We start from the raw sequence: 21,824 nt of genomic DNA, 5'->3' as shown, positions 1-21,824 counted from the left end.
ATAACTTTATTCAATATTACAAAAATCTATTAGAAATTAATTCTTATTTCGAAAAAAAATTAACTCGGGTTGATTTTGATCGGGTGGATTTTGAACCGGGTGGATTTTGAACCGGGTGGAATTTGATCGGGTGGATTTTGAACCGGGTTGATTTTGAACGGGTGGATTTTGACTCGGGTGGATTTTGACCCGGGTTGATTTTGATCGGGTGGATTTTAATCGGGTGGATTTTGAACCGGGTTGATTTTGATCGGGTTGATTTTGAACCGGGTTGATTTTGAACGGGTGGATTTTGACTCGGGTGGATTTTGACTCGGATGGATTTTGATCGGGTGGATTTTGACCCGGGTGGATTTTGATCGGGTGGATTTTGAACCGGGTAGATTTTGATCGGGTGGATTTTGACCCGGGTTGATTTTAATCGGGTGGATTTTGACTCGGGTGGATTTTGATCGGGTGGATTTTGATCGGGTGGATTTTGATCGGGTGGATTTTGATCGCGGGTGGATTTTGATTGCGGGTGGATTTTGAACGTGTCCCGTGTTACGTATACAATATTTTTAGTATAAATTTTAATTTAATTTTATTACATCATTTTTTGATTTTTTATCCTACACATAATTTCAATTTATTTTCATTATTTCATACTTTTTTGTTTTTTAAGACTACTTTAATAGACGTTTTTCGTTAATCATATGCAATTTACTAAACCGTTTACTTTAAATATTTTGAACTCTTCTTTGTAGGATTTTAAAGTAAGCAGTTATAACTATATAAAAGTTAGATTTTATTGTAATTCACGTAATTATAATAATTTTACATAAGCAAATTTTCAAAAACTAACCTCTACAACTAAAATATTCAGAAAAAAAAACTTATATTACAGTCTAAAAACACATTGTAAGTCTGACGTAAATGTTGTACTATTTCTGACTAATGTATTAATGTTTTATAGAAGGTTAGATTAAAGTTTCATCACAATAACTTATAAAAATTTTCCTACAACTTGCATAGGCCTAATGAGATAATAGAATTTAAACAAACATTGATAGATATTAAATACTTTTGTTTTATTAAGTAAAAAAACATGATTATTAGATATAACCTAGGTATAAAAACAGTTATATCGTATAACAAACCGCAAAAGTATGTTATGTCATTTTTTACATCATTAATAAGTTCTTACTTAGTTCTAGAGCAAAAACATTATAACTATAACAAACTAATAATTAAACGGACACGTTTATTTGTATAACAAGTCGGAGGGTATTTAAATCTCGCCTAGGTAATCTACTTCAAAACTTTCACTTTAATTTATATATCATACGAAATGTTTCAATTACGACTTAAATTAGTACTTTAGTTGACAAATATTTCTCTAAAATTTACTTTATTTGAACAGTTGAAACAACGTAAGTAAAAACAAAATTAAAATTAAAAAAAGCATTTTGAAGAAGAATAACAATTTAATTATAGTTAAATTAAGTGTAACTAGGAGAAAAAGTTTATAAAAATTTCTTTGAGATTTTTGTTTCCTTTAATAAACTATTTTTTCAGACGATTATTACACGCAACATGTTTACTTTTTATTCATTACAGTAAAACCAGCGTGAAGTCTATCGACTTTATTCTCGGTGTTTTTTTTTCACCTCTAAATTTCTATAAATGCCTTGAGTTTTTTCTTCATTAGAAATTTAAATCTATGTAATAGGTTTCACAATAGAAACAATTTTTATTATTTTTATATAAGTTTCAAGTTATATAAACTAATCTAATAGTTTATATTTATAACTCTTTTTTAATGATCGCTAAATAATCTAAAGTTTTTGTATTTTTGGAAATCTGTGATTTAATAACTTTAAAAATAATGCATGCAGTCAAAATTATCTTTCAGTTTGAATGTGGAATTAGCTTTCAAACTAAACTAATCTTTGCAAAAAATTAAACGACTTTGATTTAAGTGTACTTGATTAAGTTAAGAAACTATTAGTAATTTTGCAAATTTTAAACTTATAACCAATTGTTTTAACATGTAGGATTTTTTTAGTTCTATTGTTTGATTATAGTAGCTGCGCCTTTCTTCTGTAAATAATAAACCATTTTTCAATGTTTTTGATAGATAACTATTTGACCTGTACTCTTAATGTGCTTTGGACTTTAGGTTTTAAATTTATTGGTTAGTCAATCAACTTAAATTTTTGATTTCTTTTTTACAACTGTCTGTACCTTAATTTCAATAACGTTTATTTTAATTGTATCGATTATGCTTTTGCAAAGCTACAAAAACAATTAATAAAATACAATAAAATACCAAACGGTTGCACAAGTATACAGAACCTAACTCTAAAAGTCAGGATGTGTATATCAGGTTTATGTTTGAACAAGAAAAAAATTTATACATTATTTTTTGTAGTTTGTTTGAATTCTGACATTCCATGTGTTCTAAATAAATTATATAAAAGTAACCCTGAACCTTATTTTAATGTAGAAGTGCGTGATTCAGACTATTTTGCTGATTGCTGCACTAAAATCATTAAAATATTTTACTAAATTTTCTCAACATGTGTTGCTGAATTTTGCAGATAATGTTTTTTGTTAAAAATAAATTTAATTTTAATTCTAAAATAAAAGATTGTGCAGCTGTGTTTGGTTTTGTTGAATCTCACTGATTGTTGAAAGAGTTGATGTTAAAATTGCTTATTATGAAGTTAAAACTGAATTTGTTTAAAACCTTCTGCTTCAAATCATAAATAAGTTAATTAGTACTATACTAAAGTATTGAACTATTTTGCTGTTAATCTCAAAAAATTAGATAATACTGTAGTTTTAGATTTTAAGCTATATAAATTTTCGTATCTTAGTTATGTGTCATTCAGTTTAAGTGGCCAGATTTTTATACCTGGGTCTAGCGTAGGACAACAAACTTCAAGAGTTACCGCAAAATCAATATCTTGCGGTAAGTAAGCTAAGTAGAAAATTCCCTAAAACAATACAGGCTTAAGTATCATTCCGGTTTACTATCATTTCTAACTCGCTATCATTTCTAACCTGATCATTTCTAACCCGATCACTTCTAACCCGATCATTTCTAACCCGATCATTTCTAACCCGATCACTTCTAACCCGATCACTTCTTACCCGCTCACTTCTAACCTAATCACTTCTAACACGATCACTTCTAACTCGATTACTTCTAACCCGATTACACATTAAATAAAACTTAATTCATCTTATTTAAAACAAAACTTAATGTTCAGATAGCTTTTGTTAAAATTTAATTTTTGATATTTATTGCTATTGGAAGTTTGTTGTCCTACGCTAGACCTAGGCATTAAAATCTGGGCTACTTAAACTAATTGACACATAACGAAGATACGAAAATTTATATAGCTTAAAATCTAAAACTACAGTATTATCTAATTTTTTGAGATTAACAGCAAAAGAGTTCAATACTTTAGTATAGTACTAATTAACTTATTTATGATTTTAAGCAGAAGTTAAACAAATTCAGTTTTAACTTCATAATAAGCAACTTTAACATCAACTCTTTCAACAAAACCAAACACAGCTGCACAATCTTTTATTTTAGAATTAAAATTTAATTTACTTTTAACAAAAAACATTAACATAGTTCAAATAAATATCTATCGAAAATATTGAAAAATGGTTTACTATTTATAGAGAAAAGGCGCTGCTAATATAATCAAACTATAGTATGACCAAAATTCTAACTATTAAATCAATGGTTTATAAGTTTAAAACTTGTTAAATTACTGATAGTTTCTAGTATGAAGTATATTATCTTAATAAAGTAAACTTAAGTCAAAGTTGTTCAATTTTTTGCAAAAATTAGTTTTGATTTAGTTGCAAAGATAATTGTTACTGAATGCATTTTTCGATTTATTTTCGTAGTAATTCATTATTTTAACAAGGTTCAAAAATAGATTATAAATTAACTTTAGTTAATTAGTTTTAAAAAGCATTAGGAAAAGTATAAGTCTTCTTTATTCTAAAGATTAAATATTAAGTTTTGATAGTCGTCAATGTAAGAAATATAATGAGTATTGCAACGGTTAAAGACTATTCCGTAATTTTTCTTTAAAGAGATTCTATTTAGTTAATATATATTTTTTAAGTATGGAGACCAGATTGGCAAGTTGAATTCAAATTTAGGGCGAACTTGTATGGTATACAACTTTTTAAGAGTATTAACATCAGTATATATGAAACTAATAATAATACAGTTAATAAAATTTAGTGATCGTAATTATTTATTTAAAGGTGGTTTTATTTAAAGTTACTACTTATTATCATTAAATTCTAAGTTCTTCTAACGAAAGTGTATACTGTTTAATACAAAGTTAAAAGTAGAGGTAGACGTGTTGTTCAATATTTAGAACCTGTCATTTACTAAAACTTAAACTTAATTTTCTTTCTGTTAGCCATTGGTAAATTATATCTAAATTTTAAATAAGAAATATTATATAGTGAACTTATTTATAAAAGTTAAGTGTAGAAAACTTATTATAATGCTATTTTTGTTTTAAAATTTGATATATATAGAGCAAAAGAAATTTACATTTTTCATAAGAATTAAAAGTTTTCAAAATTTAAAATTGCAAAAAGATTTTCTCACGATTAATAGTAGAAACTTATTTAAAAAATTTCTTGGTATCTTTTAAAAGTTATAGTTTCACAGGTTTCTAAAAACACAAAAGCTTTAGATTATTTAGCTATTATTAAATATGAAATGTAAGTATAAGTTATTAGGCTAATTTATAAAACTTAAATTGCATGAAATCGAGATACAAAAATAAAAATAAATAAGTAAAACGGGTTAGAAACGATCAGGCTAGAAGTGATCGGGTTAGAAGTGATCGGGTTAGAAGTGATCGAGTTAGAAATGATCGGGTTAGAAATGATCGGCTCCCATCATTCCACTAGCTATTGTAAACAAAAAATGAAAACAAAGCTAAGCAGAGCAGAGGTAACTCGAATAAAAGCAACACAAGCAGAGGCGATTCGAGCAGAAGCAACACAAACAGAGGCTATTCGAGCAGAGGCAACTCGAGAAGAATCAACTCGAGCAGAGGCAACTCGAGCAGAGGTGACTCGAGCAGAAGCTACTCAAGCAGAGGCAACTCGAGCATTATCAACTCAAGAAGGGGCAACTCGAGCTTTTTTTTTCTGCACCCCCTAGGAAAAATACCACGCGACGCCACTGTTCTGTAGTAATATACAATTTTCAGGTAACATTTATAACTTTTTTTAAATTGAGTACACAAACTTAAGTTTAAGTAGTTTTTGATCAGCAAAAATGAGTGCAAAGTTTTCTAATAATTTAGAGTTATTTCACTAAACACTTCTAATTTTTTTTTATATAATCATTTTGTACTCTTAAAGTTTAGTTTAACAGCTTCACAACGCTAATATATATTTTTTTTCTGTTATTGATTCCTTTAAACTTAAAAGTTAAAAGGGTTCCCAAAATATAAAATACAATTAAACACATTACATATCGAATTATTTTTAAAAACATATGTTTTTAGAAATTAGTTTAACAATTAAATATACCATAAAAAAATTAAGCAATGCTTCTACTTAATACTATAGTCTACATAAGGGTTTCCCAAAGTGGCCAAGTGGCTCCCTTAGGGGCCATAAGCAGTAAAGGAGCTACAGGAGGCCATGAGGTCATAATTTGAAATTTAAAAAAGATATTCTTGAGTTGCAGATGAAGAGCAAAAAAAAAGGTCCTAGCGGTTGTGTTTTTTATGGTAGTTTATAAACTTACACTAGGTATTCTTCAGTTGGACATGAAGAGCAAAAAAGAAAAAAAGGTCTTAGCTGTTTTTATGGTAGTTTTTGAGTAATCTTGTCGAAGGTGGCCATTTGCAAAAAAAAATTGGAAACCCTGGTCTACATAAACGAATATAAAAGTCAAATAACTGTTTAAAAAAAAATTAAATTTAAGTTCTTTGTTTTAAACTTCATGTTTTGAGATTTATATTAAACACTTAAGAAAAACTGACTTATTTTTTTATTTTAAGGTTATTACTATTTTTAAATCTTTTAAAAAACCAATGACGAGGTTTTTAAGTAATGAGAATATTTTTTTGAGTTCTTGTCCTCTATAAATACCTTTATATGCTTTAATTGCTCTGAAACAAATACAAAAACAAAGATAATCAGTTTATTAGTTTTTAGAAAATACTATTAGTGATAGCGCTAATACAAAAGTATGATCTTAAACATTACAACTTAAAAAATTGTTTTAATTAGTTTAGATAATATTTAACTAACAGAACTGTTGAGCTTTAACAAAAAAAAAATTCAAATTTACTTTTTTTTATTATCTTTTTTCTCAATTATGATATGTATACATTGTTCAAGATTTAAAAAAAACTATAAATAACTATGAGCTACACAAAGTGCTATAGAGTGTAGAAGCTTGAATGAAAAAGATATTTAAATATGATTTGCTTGTTGAAAATATTTTTTGAACAGAAATAGCTTAAAAAGTATCACTAAAAAACTGTTTATTAAACGCTAGAACTCAACAATATAGTCCATCAACCAAAAATTTGTTAATTTACCAATTTATTTACAGAATTAAACACATTTATTATGTACTTATTATCTTAAAAACTAATGTTTAAAGTGTTTATTACTAAACAACAAATTTTTTAAGATTTCCTGGTATTTTTATATTAAAAAAATTAAAAATGTAATAGAAATAAATCATCATTTAGTTAGTAAAGTGTTTAAAAGAAAGCATTTAACCCCTAATTTTTAAAACTTAGATTCTTATTCTTTGTTTTGAAAAGTTTTTCATGGTTGTTTTCATCAAAAGTATATAAATATTTTCTCAAAAATTTGGTCCAAGGACATAGTGTACGAAAAAACCTTTCGGTTATCGAGTCATACACCAGGCAAAATTTAATGTCATGTCCAGGATAACAACTGTTTTAATAATTTCAATACAAAACCATTTTTTTGTTTATATTATTAATTTAACATACTAATATCAAAAAGTGTTTTCAACATTGACTTTTAACGCTGTAGATAACAAAAGTATATTCCTAAAACCAAGTTTGCCAAAAATTTATTGTTTTTTTCATGCGTAGTTTTGTAAACGTACATATCAAATTGAACAGACGAGCCTAAAAAAAATTAAAATAATTTACAAGCTATTCGCATTAAAAAATATAACTAGTTATTTGGAAACAAGTAATCAATAGTTCATCTCTTTTAGTCAAAAAGCAAAACAGCTTTCATAAAAAATAATAAATTTATTATTTATTGTTATTGCTATACGTAATATTACCAGTGATACCTTGAGAATCTGTCTTTTTAGGCACATCAACAGCTTTAAAAGATTCTGGGCACGTAGTAGTAACTTGGTAGTATTTAACTTTAATTAAAAACTCTGGTTGCTTTCGATTTAAGCATTTTTTAGAGATTTAGGTAAAACAAAAACCTATTTTGACTTTATAACTTGATAATAATAGCTTAGTTTATGACAAAAAAATTATACACACTACAAGAGAACGAAATAATGCTTTATTAAAGTAATCGAAACCGACTACTTCTCATTATCAAACCCTTTTTGATACAATCGATAAAAAAACCTTGATCAATTAAAATATAATTTTTTTTTAGTGCATTTAATAAAAAGTGTAAATCAGCATATTTAGAATGTTTGTTTAAATAATATGAGCACATTTTTTTTCAGTGAACTATTTTTACAGTGGATAAGTAACGTTAAACAATCGATATATGGAATGTTTTCATATTTGTTGAAACAACATAATTTTAAAAAATTAGGTATCACTGTAATATAATAAAACTATAATTAAGTTATATAAAACAACTCTCTCTGTTATATAGCAAGAAAAACTCCATAACGAAAAGGTTTTTTTTCGTCTACTAAGTCCTTACACCAAACTTTTTGAGCGCTTTTTTTGTTTTTGAACATACAGTATTTTTAATATAATTTTAGTTAGTGTGTGATACTGATGTTTTTATATAAATAATTACTTATATTGCAATAAAATGACTTTACAATTTAGAACTAAAAATGACCCATTTAGATTTTAAAGCAGTTTGGTTATAAAAGAAAATTTTAAAGTATAACGGTAATAAAAATGTTGCTTAAATAAATATAAAAACCTCAAACTTTACAAAACTAGACGCTTGACGACATAAGTTTAAGAAGCAGTTACAAACGCAAGAATCATTAAAGCCTAGTTTTTTGCAATATGCTTAAAATATTTTAATACAAAAAAATCGTAAAAAAGGTTTTTGTTGAGTCCGCAGTACGCACTTTCTGTTACGTACGTTTTTTTTTTCAAGCCAACATTTTTATATACAAAATGTAATTTTTTTATTTTCACAGTTACTTTTTAACATATAACACACTTTCTGTTGAATACCTTTTTTTTGGCGGCGTTCAAAAAGTTATTAGTTTAGTGAACGACAAAAAATGCGCTCAAAGTATTTGGTCCTAGGACCTGGTGCACGAAGAAACTTTTGGTTATCGAGTTGTAGACCACGGATACCTTTTAATGTCTTTTCCAGGACGATATACAACAGCATACAAAAAATAAAATTACTTTACTAAATAAATCATTTTTCGTTAAATTTTGGTTAGGTTTAAAAGAATAAAATATATTTAAGTTTATCTTCAAAATAAGATTTAGCTATATTATAGTAATATTTTTTGATTAACAAAGCTTGACTATTAAATTGATACACTTGTATTTATACAATAAGCTATACAAGACACACAATTTCAATAAAACTAAATATGTTTCGAGCAATTCTCATCAGTTGAGTACAAAGCTAACAAGAGATAACACTATACAAACTTATATAGTAACCAAGTAATCATAAAGTAATCAAGAGATTAATAAAAGACAAAAGCAGTTAGTAATAATTAAAATCATTTAAGTTTACTTACGTTATAATTGATCTACAGTAAAACTAAACATATATAAATGAAAACAACACATATAAAGTATTACGAAATTAAAGAAATAGTACAGTTGAAATCTTTTTGCTTGCATAAAACATTTCCTTAACAAAATACAAATAGCTTTTAATTTAATCAAGTCGAAAACACTACTACAAGTTTTAATAATTTTAAATCTATTTAGATTATAACTGTTTGCACATATTGAATTATAATCAAATTTTTTGCAATGGATGAACGTTTAGATGCATTTAAAACCTTGACCGGTGAATCAACTTTGTTATCTGAAAATCAAAAATTCTCTACACTCCTTGGAACATGCTCTTTTATCCTTTTACCTTAAATGTCTTGTTGTTAATCCAATATAGCTTGCTTTACAACAGCACCTGTATTGGTAGATTACCATACTTTTATTTAATTTTGATATTGGATCCTTACCACCTTGTGATAGTAGTGGTTTAGAGTTGAAGACGATTCTAGTGTTTGCTGCATAATAAGTACTTTTTGTCAGTTGTCTAATTTTCTTTTCTAACATTTCTAAGCTTTTATTAATGAATTGAAATTTTAAAGTAACTACACATTTTTTAGGTCCTAATGTATTTATTCTATCTAAATTTTTCAAATGTAAATGAATTGTTTTGTTAACTAACTCTTGTGGATAACCGTTTTTATTTAATAGTAACTTGTTCTGTTTGATTTTACTGAGTAGCAACTCTGGAGAACAAATCTAATGTGCACGATGACACAAACTTCTGCTTAGATTCACTTTTCTTTTTAAACTACAGGTGGATTGAAAATTCAAATAACAACCCGTAAAAGTTTTCTTTCTATACACTGATGTTAAAAATATATTATTTTTTCGTTTACTTTGTACATCTAAAAATTCAAGTTCATTATTGTTTTCTTTTGCCATTATGAAACTGATAGAGCTTTGAGCATTTACAAAATATTGGTAAATTCAATTATAATTTTCTCGCTCCTGACAAAACAAAACAATCATCAACATACCTTAAGTACCATAATTTATTTTTGAAAGCAGGAATAATTTTTAATTCAATATAACCCATAAATATATTAGCCAACGTTGGTCCCAAGGGAGATCCCATGGCTATCCTGTCTTGCTGTGAATAAATAAAAAATAAACTTAACGCCAGAAGTTGCAAGTTTCAAAAATTTTTTTAAATTTATTCTGTTAATTGTAGGTTAACTTATTTATACAATGTATCAACACAAATTTCAATGACCTTTTCCAACGTTAACATCAAGACATCTAATCAAAAGGATAAAAGAGCATGTACCAAGGAGTGTAGAGAATTTTATCTATTCAGATAACAAAGATGATATACCGGTCAAGGGTTTAAATGTATCTAAACGTTCACCCGTTGGAAAAAAATTGGTGAATAATTGAACATGTGCAAACAGTTATAATCTAAATAGATTTAAAATCATTAAAACTTATAGTAATGTTTTCGAAATGAATAAATTAAAACTTATTTGTACTTTGTTAAGGAAATTCTTTATGTAAGCAAAAAGGTTTCGACTGTACAATTTCTTTAATTTCGTAATACTTTATATGTGCTGTTTTCATTTTATTTATGTTTAGTTTTACTGTAGATTAGTTATAACGTACGTAAACTTAATGGTGTTAACTGTTACTAATTGGTAGTGTCTTTTATTAATATCTCGGATACTTTATGATTACTTGATTACTATATAAGTTTGTATAATGTTATCTCTTGTTAGCTTTGTACTCAACTGATGAGATTTGCTCGAAATATGTCTAGTTTTATTGAAATTTAGTGTTTTGTATATCTTATTGTGTAATTATTTGACACTTGTTTTTAAAGCTGTAAAATAAAAAACATACGTGTATATTAATTAATTTTAACAAAACGGGTGATCATACCAATTCGATCATCAAATGGTTGCTTCATGTGAAAGCTGATAAATAGTTTTAAATAAGGTTATAAAAACTTTTTGTTAAATTACCACAAGGAATAGATCTAGAGTTTTTATGTATGTATATTTTGTTTTAATTGATAGTTAATTCATGTGATATGTGCCGTAGATTGTTTTATGGTTGTCTCGCTAATGAAAGAGTGGTTGTTATAAATTAGTTAAATAAAATGTATTTATTGTTAATTTGTTTTATTTGTTGTCTTTTTGTTATTGTGTTAGATTAAAGACAGTTATTATATTTTTTTGATAACAAATTAAAGGTAAGATTAAAACGTTAGCACAAATTTTATTTCTTTTTTTTTTTATAGTTTTATGCCGGTTTCATACTAAAAAATTTATTAAATACTTATTAATACTAACTTTTTTTTTATTTACAGTAAAATTTTTATACCTACAGTAATTTTTATTTTATCTTTTAATAGAACTTAATACTTTCAGTAAGATATTGGTTTATTTGATTTGCAACAGCTGATCGTGACTCGTGAGTTCACTCTGGTGGCAGTGATCACATGATTGAATTGTTGATATGTTTTTTTGTTGCAGCGTCGGTAGATACTTGCTTGGGGATTTGATCTTCATGTTTTTCCCACACTTTGTGTTTTTAGTAATGAGATTTTAAGTGTGAGTATTTGCTAAATGACGTGTAACCAAGGGTTTTTTTTTTTAGTTAAATATATAGATTTAAAATATTTTTTTCTTTTAGTTTGAAACAAATTTTAAAGAGTAGGTAGAATCACAGGTGATGAAAAATTGCTTGCTTGACTTTCAAGTACGTTTATCGTTGTAGATGTAAAGGGTAGAGTATGTCTGAGATTTTTCTATTATAAAAAAAAAAAAGTTTGAAAAAGTCTATTTCTGAGTCTAGTAAAAGATTGCTCATTTATTTTTTGAAAGTTTGTTAATATTAATTGGCAAACATAATTTCTAAATTTAAGAACTCTTTGCTTTATAAAGTTTTATCAGTAAGATTTGCTAAGACATAAAGATTAATTAGTAAAATACTTGACGTTGAAGAAGGAGATTTAAACTGATTGTACAAATTGTCCCTTTTTATATCTCAGTATTGGTGCTTTATTTGTAATTAGTTGCTATGATAAGCTATAAATCTGAAAATAATTAAAAAAAAATATATTAATAAAGTAACATTTTTTTATTTTTTTTTAACTATAAAATACATTTTATCAGCAAGCTCCCATTTTTTCTTGACTGATATAGACTTATTAATAGTGAAAATTTAAATGTTTACTGTTTTTCTACCAACTTTCCATATTTTTTCAATAGTATTTTTAATAAGTTTAAGTTTTATTTGGGTTAGCTGCAGCTGCAAGTTTTTGGTAATATTTTCATTCATAACATTGTGCAAATGAGGTAAATTGATAATACAGCAGAATATTAAGAGCATTTATACCCTTATCCCTAACCCACCTTACCCAAAACTTTTAATCTACAACTACACCAGGGTTTCCCAAACTTTTTTTTTATAATCCCCTTTAAAGAAATTAAAAAAGCTATGGCCCCCTTCAACAAGATGACTCAAAAAACTACCATTGACCCCAGAAAACGTTTATTGTTGCAAGGGTTTGAGTAGTTGGGTTTGAGTTTTGGGTAGAGTTTGAGACTGATGTTTTTTTACCATAAAAAGAAAAAAAAGTACTTAAGACCTTTTTTTTTTGCTTCTCGTCAACAACTCCTTGGCCCACTTTGGGAAACCTTGATCTCCACCCTTATCCCTAACCCACCTTACCCAAAGTTATAAAAAATAAACCAAAAAAGAAAAGTTTTATTACTTAAAACTTTAAATAAAAACAAGTATAATCAGAAGCGACCTTAAAACTGCAGTAGAGGCGTTTTATTTTATTGGTCATGAATTAAATGTGAGAAAAAATTATATTGTTTTTTATTTAAAAGGACGTACTTTGGGTCAATTATTTTCATTTAGAAAGTATTATGTGTTGATATGTCTGAAATTGTTTCTAAATTATTCAGCATAAAAACAATTTTTTGTCTACAAACTAAGTTTCTTTAGAAAAACTACAGGTTTTCAGGACAATTGTGAAAAACAATAAAGTATAGTTTAAAGTCTAATTTAAAGTCTAGTAGCATTTAAAATATTTAACTTGTCAGTTTAATAAATATATGAATAATGTTTGTAAAAACTATAGGCTTATTTCTCTTTTATCCTCTTTTCAAAATTTATTAAGTCATTTGTGTGTGAGAGAATGAGTAATAAGTTATTGAACATAAAAAAATCTAGGCTATGGAGTATGAAACATACTTAGAATATTTTTGGGTTTGTAATGAAGAGTTAAAAAGAGTCACATTATAACAAAAACAACTGCAACTTACAAAGATTTTAATTAAAAAAATTAGGCTGGCTCTAATCCCTGCTGGCCCTTGTAATAAAAGAATAAAATTTAAATTATAGGTATGATTCAATAACAATAGTCTAAATTTATAAGATCTGGATCCAGGCAGATTCTAATTTGTAGGTAGATCAATAGTTTTGAATGATTTTTTAAGCAAAAAGTTTTAGAAAATAGTGATGATTTTATATCAATAAGTTTGCTATAGTGTTGCTATATTTTTGCATGCTAAAATTTTAAAAATATGTATCTTAATTATATATAAACATAATTGTATACTTAAATAAAAATTATTTGTAGGTCAGAAGCTTACTTCTGTTATTTTTTTTAGCTAATTTCAGATAATACTTAAAAAAAAAATATGCAACAATCAAGTATACAAGAAGATCAAGTTCTTTATCAAAACATATCAAAGTAAGAACAAAATAAAATTTTAGATGCTTTAAATTACATAGCTATTAAGCTTGAGAAGCTTATTATGTACTTATTAGGGGTAGCATTAAATTTCAACTACTGTTTTTGAATTGCTTCAAAATTGAAAATGCATATTTGCTGAATCAACAAATTATTTATAGATTTTTTATTTTATTTTTATTTATACCCTTATCCCTAACCCACCCAAACATAAAAAAAAAGCATCAAAAAAAAAATTATTATAAGAATTAAAAATAATATGAAAAAAAAATTGCTGACTCAGCAGATATGCAAATTATTTGCATCATTTTCAAGCAATTCAAAAAAGTAGTGGAAATCTAAAGCCACCCACTTATTAGTGGTGACATGTGATGACTTTTAAAGAATTGCTGAGTAACATAAACTGGCTTATTTTCAGTTATTTATTTTATAATATTTATATAATATAATAATTTTATTTGTTTTAATGTAAGCTGTATGGATAAATACAAAAAAAAAAAAACATAAATATTTGAGGTTGTATAAACTGCTCTGTAATCCTTTGTTGCCATTAGTACTTATCTATAAGAAAATAATTTTTAAGAAAAGTTAAAGTCAAATTAAGTTCAAAAATTTCATAGTTTTTTTAACATTTCAAACTTTGGAAAAAATACTTTTAGAAAGGAAAAACTTGCAGTAGAGCAAATAGAAACCTATTACTTGTGTTACAGAGACAAAAAAATGTTCAAAATGTTAAAAACTGCAGTTAGAGCTGCTGTTAGTTTTCTACGTTAGTCTACTTTTTATTAGATAAAGTAATTTTTGAGGAAGTGCTTAATAAATTTTAAATTTATTTTGCTTAATAAATTAATGTCTTATATATTAGTTCTAGAGTTTATGTTCTTTGACTACTAGTTTTAAACTTTAGTGATTTCTGTAGGAAATAGAAAACATAAAGCTTAAAAAAGTATAAAAGTTTAAAAATATTGAAGTCATTTACTAGTAATGAACTGTTTTACAAGTATTGTAAGTATTATTTATCTTTTGCAGGAGAAAACATGGAGCTATGACATTATAAGAAGAATAGCTCCACATGAAATTGAGCTTTTAAAGGATGGAAGTTTCCAATTTAAAGTTCGCTTTAGATTGGGGGGTGACAATTTTCCTCCAATAGCCATGTTTAAAATTTTTATTGTTAATCAAAAAACTTCTTATTATAGTGGCAGAAACAACATAATTCCTACAAATTTGGTTTGTTCTTGATATATTAGAAGTTCAAAGCTAGTTAAGGAAAACAGATATTTGTCTTTGCCTTTAATATCACTATGTTTTTTTTAAATTTTAGCTAAGACTAAATTACATTAAGAGTATTGCAATTGTTTTTATTTTTTTAATTAGTTTACTAATATTATTGTATCCATGTTTTTTTGCTAGCTACCAAATATTAACATTTAAGTATTAAGGTGTTTATCTGGTATTTAATCACTAAAGTAGTGGAAATATATTACAATTTTCAGTTTACAATACATAAACTTATAAGGATTTTGAAATTAAGCTTAAAGTTTTTACACAGATTAATTAAATTTAAGTTTATTTAGTTACAAGTAAACTACAATACTCTTTTATTTTTTATGATTTACAGGTTATTATTATTGTTTTATTAGATAAAGCAGTTTAAATGTTTGAGCAAACACAACTCTTTTAAATAGGCAGCTAGTGAAGCTCTGATGCAAATGGGTCACAGAAAATACTATGATCAAATGATTATAGATGCTTGCCATTTTGAAAAAAACAAAATAACAGATATTATTGATGTTTCTACAGCTAAAGATTTCATTCAAGTAATTAATATGTATTGTGTTAATATAAGTAATGAAATTTATAATTCATAAGTTTCTCAAGTCTTTATGGTACAGCAACTGTACTTTGTTTGGTCTTTATCATTTACTAACTATTATATGTTTTGGTTTTAAGAAAACAAAAAGAGAGATCTCAACTACTGGAGGAGAAATAATGAATTTATTCTTTCAAGAATATATTTTACAAACTAAGTTTCGGTCAAAGACCTCGTCAGTGCTTAAATAAATCTTATCCAAATAGAATTTACTAACTATATAAAATTTATATTGTATTTTATTGAACAACAAAAAAAGACGCTTAAAATATTTGATCCTAGGACCTGGTGCACAAAAAACCTTTTGGTTTTCAAGTTGCACACCACAAATAACTTTAGACGCCTTGTCCAGGACTATATGTCAAAAAAACTTACAAAAGTTTTATTTTAACTCATCATTGTTAGAAAAATGAGTAAGATTGGAATTTTTGAAGATTAAAAGATTCGCTAGGATCTTTTGTTAACAAACGCTTAAATTTTTATTTTTGAATAGTCATACCTTCCCCACTACTTTACTGCAAGTACCTTAAGGATCTCTTTATAGTGCTTGTTGATATGAATAGTAGAAGCAACATTCTAGAACCTATTTAATTCGAAGATATCAATTATTTTATCTATTATTTTTAATGTACACATGTATATACCTACTTTAGCTTCTATTCTTTCATAACAGTATTTTTTTTTATAAAGCTCCTTTGAAGTGTGTTAATCCGTTAACACACAGAAACATGTGTTAGTGTAATAAAGAAAGGATACTGTATAATTTGTTATGATTGTATATTCAGTGAACTTGTTTTGTTAGGATCTTTTGACAAACACTTTAATTTATATTTTGGAGTAGTTTTATCTTTTCCTTCATATTTTGGTCTATTTTTCAGGAAATTTTCTTTGCATTAATAGAAAAAGACCTATTATAATAGTTCTTAAAAAAGAATCTTACATTAAAAAAAAATTACAATAGAAATGTTTATTACTTAGTTAAGATTAAACTGAGAAAGTTTCAGGACAATTGCTTGTAAATGGTAGCAGAATATAGGTTTTAAATGAAACAGTTTTTTTTTATACTTTTTTACTTTGGTTCTTCCAAAAAAAATCTATTGAGCTCTTTGACTTTGTACCCTTATATCTCAAAAATTAGTTTAAATTTTACAAAATGTAGAAATCAACTGCTAGCTAAGTTTAAAAAAAAGATCAGCATGTAAAAAAAGTTATTTACTCCGTTATGGCCATAAAGACAATGTATCTTTAAAGATGTTTTTAAATTTTAAATAAATATGGTACTATTTTATATCCTTGATGGTAATTTTTATTAATCTTTTAATGTTTTAAACTACTGCATGATGTAAAGGCTTATATGTAATTTACTTATATGTTAGTCAAAAACACAACTTTTTATCTAGCTTCAGAACAACACAGATGAAACTCCTTCATACTTAGGTGGAAAATGTAATTATTGGCGAAAGTTGACACTGGAAAACGTGCCAAGATGCTCGATAATGCATGACATAGTAATGTATTTGCATTCAACTGGTACACCTAACAAGAGACTTAAACAGCATATGAGTACTTTGCTCAGTAGACCTATAACTCCTGAAATTAGAAGAAAGCAGTACGAAATTGTTTCAAATTTGCCATTGTAAGTTTTTCTCTAGTTTTAGACAAGTGTAACACCTGAGTTCAAAGCCTTCTAACATAAGTAAATGCATGTAAGTTTATAATATATATGTTTTTGATCAAAATTTAGATATTTCGTACATTCTTATTGTGTGTTTATTTTATTTTAAATCATGTAACATTAATATGGCTGATTTTTTTTTAATTAGACATATTATACACTTCATTTTTAACAAGTATTTATTTGTAGTTTAACTGCTTAGACTTAAGTCCCTGATCAGAGATAACAAAGTTTTTTTTTTACTATATATGAGATAATTACATTATATTGAAGAATTTAAATAAAAGTTCAAACTTTAAAGTTATTGTTTTTTAAAAACACCTTAAATTAGATTACTTTTTAGCATCTAAATATATTTTTAGAAAACTTGAAAACATCTAAGTTTGCCCATTATTTTTGTAAAAGTTCGTACATTTATATGGCTTAAAGTTAAATGAAGAACTAGCTGTAAAATTTTTTTAACAAATACCAAAAAAAAACGCTTTACAATAAATGAAGTTAGGTTTTTAATCTTTCAGTTTGCACAGTTACATCCATTAACTACCAAGGAAATTTCAAAGATAACTTGGTTTCATAATTGTTACATAAATATTTAAAATGTTCTAATAACTACTAATTGATAAAATTATCTGCAAAATATGGTCTAACTATAAAAATAAGACGGACATTTTAACTTAACTGTACATTTTTTAGATTTAAAACTAAGTAATTCGAAATAGCAAATATGTAAGTAAATTTAGTTGTTATTGAATAAGGTATCAAACCACACTATCTTATAGTATTTTGTTTATGAAAAAGTGGTAATTTTAAAACTTTTTTATTTATTTTTTCCTGTGTAGTATCTATTAGCTTTATTAGCTTGTAAAGTATTTAAACTGTAATTTTCTCTATCTTACGTAAATTGTAATGTTTAGTTGTTTTAAATCACACAAAGCATATTTAACTGCACAACTTTCAGCAATCTTTCACCATTACCTTTTACAAAATCGCCTTTAATAAAAACACCATCTTTTTCTGGGAGGAGAAGTAGTAGAAGTAGGTCAAGGATCAGTAAAATGAGAAGGTTGTATTCTTCTCATAAAGTAAATGACATAAAAATAAAAGAGAATGAAGATGTTATTAATGCAGGAGGAACTGGAGACTATTCAAATGTTTGTTTTTTTTTGTTACCATATGTTATAAAAACAGTTATATAAACACAGCTTGGATCATAGTCAGGGTTGCCACTCGGTCAGGAAAAGTCAGGAAATCAGGAAAAGTCGGGAAAAAATTTAAAAAATGACAAAAGTCAGGAAAAGTCAGGAAAAAATGGGGGGTTTTGAAAAAAAGTCAGGAAAAGTCGGAAATTTGATGAAATTTAAAAAAAAGTCAGCTTTTGTCAGTTTAAATTTACAAAATTCCTTGTTTTCCAAAGCCTTCAAATGGTAAAAATTAATTAAAAGTCTATTAAAGTCAGAAAAAAATTCCAAAATTTTCCTAAAAATTTACAAAATCATTTATTTTATTTCCAATGCTTTCTTCATCTGGTATAAATTAGTAAAATATCATTTATAAAACTGCTAAAATTTTCTATTAATATAATGAACAAGTACCCTACTTGAACAATCAGATTTTATAAGGTTTTTAGTATTGATGATCTGTAGCAAGGACACTTCCATAGTGAAACTGTGATATATACACAAAAGTTTGTCTAGCATAATTTTAGAATCAAAGTGTTTTTTGTTTAAGTAAATAATTGAGTTCTTTATAACTAAGCAGTTAGTTTAGTATTTTATGTGACAAGTTAATGTGTATACTTTACCTCTTTATAATATTTTCAAAGTTGTTTAAATTTATAAAATAAGTTATAAGAGAGGTATATGCCAAGATTAAGTTTGTTTGTATTTTTTGTAGAGTAACTTAAGTTTTTAAAGTAAATAAGAGTATATTTATTTGTTACAAATTTTATACTAAATAATAAGAGGAAATATTTTATAAATAAAAGTAAAAATAAATGAGTGCAAAAAGAAAAGAAATGAAGCCCACAAGTTGTTGCTTGATTTAGAGAAAAGATTCTCTACAACAAATGTAGGGGCAGCAGATGAGAGCGATTTATTTAAAATGAAGCAAATGATTTTAACTGCCAAGAAAATGAAGCGGAATGCAGTTCAGATGATGGAAACCATATCTTCATTAGATGAAGAGGTTGAAATGCTAATAAAAAACGCAAAAAATAAATTGTAGTACATACATTTAAAAAACAGTATTTAATTAAGTTCTTTATTGTTTTAATGTTTCAACTGTAAAAGTTTGTTATTGTTTTAAGATTTTAGTTGTGAAAGTTTGTTATTAATTCAAGGTTTTAATTGTAAAATTCCTTATATGTCGTTTGTTTATCTAGATACATTTATGTTAGGAAATGCTAAAAATTGTGCCCTTTTTCAGACAAGCTGTGTTTTAAGGTAATAATACAAGTATTTTGCTTATATAGCTGTTTATTACAAACATCAATCATACACAGATGGTTCATGTGATGTACTGGAAGTTTAATGATAGAATTCAGCAAAAACTGTTGTTTTTAACCTGTATTAAATTTAGATTGAAAGCTTTATATAGTTTCAAGTGTTAGATTATGTATTTTAGAATAAGTTTAAGTTAAGAGTTTGATTTAGAAAATTCAGGAAAATTTTGGTAAAAAGTCAGGGAAAAGTCAGGAAATTTTTCTCAGCTTGATTAGTGGCAACCATGCATAGTAGTACTATAGTATATCAACTGTTCAAGAACAAGTTAATTTTTAGTTGTAAGTTAATTATACTACAACCGTACAGTGTACATATTCTTTACTGTATTTTAAAATAGTTCTACACATTAATTGCTTTACTTCATATATATATTTGTTAGTACGATTTAATCTTATATTTAAATAAAGATCTATAGTTTTTTAAAACATTATATTTGTGGTTTTTTAGCTAAAGTATTACAATGCATATACTTAATGAAATATTTTAAATGGGTAGGTGTTAAAAATGCACCAAGGGTCACTTTTGTTCAGTGTGCTGATGCATGCCTTGATTTATGGTTTTTAGTAAGTATTTATTTTAGAACTAAAAACAACTCAAGTAATAATTATTCTTTAAAATTTTCGTAAACGAATTATTAAACTTTTTTTTTATTTAATAAAATTTTGAAACTTACACTAGACATTACGGAAAATTGTAGAAATTTAAATTGTATATTCCGGCAAAATTCAAAGTAACTGGAGGATTAGGATCCTGCCGGATCAAATTTAAAAATACGAGTTTGTATCCTGAACCAGCCAGGTCATAACTTTTTGGATCCGGTAGATCAAAAAATTCAATTATAACCCAATAAATAACTAAACAGTAAACAGGCTAACTACCCCTATACTAAGAACTTTTGTTTTTTTTAGTTTTAGTTTTGTGCTCAACTTAGTAATTTTTTTTGTATTTGTTTTACCTACAATTAAAAAAATTTCTAATTATTTAAACTGATTAAAGTAAAAAGTTTTAATTTTATAAGTTTTAATATCGATTCCAATATAATATATTACTAAATATATATCATATTTTTAGTTTTTGACAATAATTTATTTTTTACAGTTCTTGTTGTGTTAGTGATATTTGATGAAAGCTGAAACGTTTCTACTAATCTTAATAAATTAATAAAAAGCATTTATTTAAATTCTTTAACTTCTTTTGTGAGTAATTTACCTATCAATATTCTTGTAAACATCTTACTAAAATGATTGCAATTAAAATTTTATTTATTTAGCATAGATATCTATTGCAAATGGATCAGCAAAACAATTAAAGTTTTTACTTATTAACATATTAACAAAGTTTTTTTTTTAGATAAATCAATCTGTCGTCTTTGATGACACAAATAACTTAAATGTTTCATCAGCATCATTAAACGAGAATGAAAAAATAATCAGCAAACCTACTAAAAAGTTAGATATAAACCTTATTGAAGCAGAACCTAGTGAAAAAGAAGCAAACCTTTTATACGAATGGAGCAAAAAATTAGACTTGACTTCAATTTGACTTTTTGATTAAAATTTTGTTTTTTATCTTTCAGTAAAAGTTTATTATAACAGTTATAATTTCCTAATTTTTATGATTTCAAGTCTAAACATTGGGTTATAAATCAAAGCAATGTTTAAAACAAATATTTTAGTTCTATACTGGCAAAATACTTACTACTTTAATTTTAGAAAATAAAACTACCTTAACAAGCTTATACATCATTTTCTTTTATCATTTGGTGCTATCAATAATTTTAAATAAATTGTATTATTTAATCTATGCATTTTCTATGTGTTTATTCATTTTATATAAAGTTTAGATAAAATTATTTAGGCTTTGTTGAAATTAAAAAAAATTAGATTTTTAATCTATGTTGTACAATTTTAAGAAACATATCTAAGCTCATTCAATATTTTAAGTGTTATTTATATTTTTCATATCCAAAAAGATTATTAAAACTTTGCAACTCGTTTTAAAGTAAATAAGTTGCTTTAACTTTTTCATTAATAATAATTTAATACTAAATTGGTTATCTTTTACG

The 21,824-nt window shown here is 25.9% G+C and overlaps 1 protein-coding gene across 1 annotated transcript; it reads left to right on the top strand.

Annotated features, from left to right (window-relative positions):
* Positions 1-13,653: 13,653 nt before the first annotated feature.
* Positions 13,654-21,521, top strand: LOC145835948 (uncharacterized protein CXorf58-like). Its single transcript, XM_082943719.1, has 7 exons — positions 13,654-13,710; positions 14,370-14,466; positions 14,740-14,940; positions 15,399-15,530; positions 16,984-17,219; positions 18,217-18,409; positions 21,110-21,521. The coding sequence occupies exons 1-7, from the start codon at positions 13,658-13,660 to the stop codon at positions 21,299-21,301; spliced, it is 1,104 nt and encodes a 367-aa protein (XP_082799845.1). The 5' UTR covers positions 13,654-13,657; the 3' UTR covers positions 21,302-21,521.
* The last annotated feature ends 303 nt before the right edge of the window (positions 21,522-21,824 follow it).

This window comes from Thalia democratica, chromosome 5 (genome assembly GCF_965202585.1).
Source record: "Thalia democratica chromosome 5, ktThaDemo2.hap1.1, whole genome shotgun sequence".
NCBI lineage: Eukaryota > Metazoa > Chordata > Thaliacea > Salpida > Salpidae > Thalia > Thalia democratica.
This window is presented reverse-complemented; position numbering and strand designations above follow the sequence as displayed.

Excerpts from the sequence above, each read along its gene's own strand:
- LOC145835948 (XM_082943719.1), top strand. The coding sequence starts at position 13,658 with ATGCAACAATCAAGTATACAAGAAGATCAAGTTCTTTATCAAAACATA. Across the intron at positions 14,941-15,398 it reads ACATAATTCCTACAAATTTG|GCAGCTAGTGAAGCTCTGAT; the intron begins GTTTGTTCTTGA and ends TCTTTTAAATAG. Across the intron at positions 17,220-18,216 it reads ATTGTTTCAAATTTGCCATT|CAATCTTTCACCATTACCTT; the intron begins GTAAGTTTTTCT and ends CACAACTTTCAG.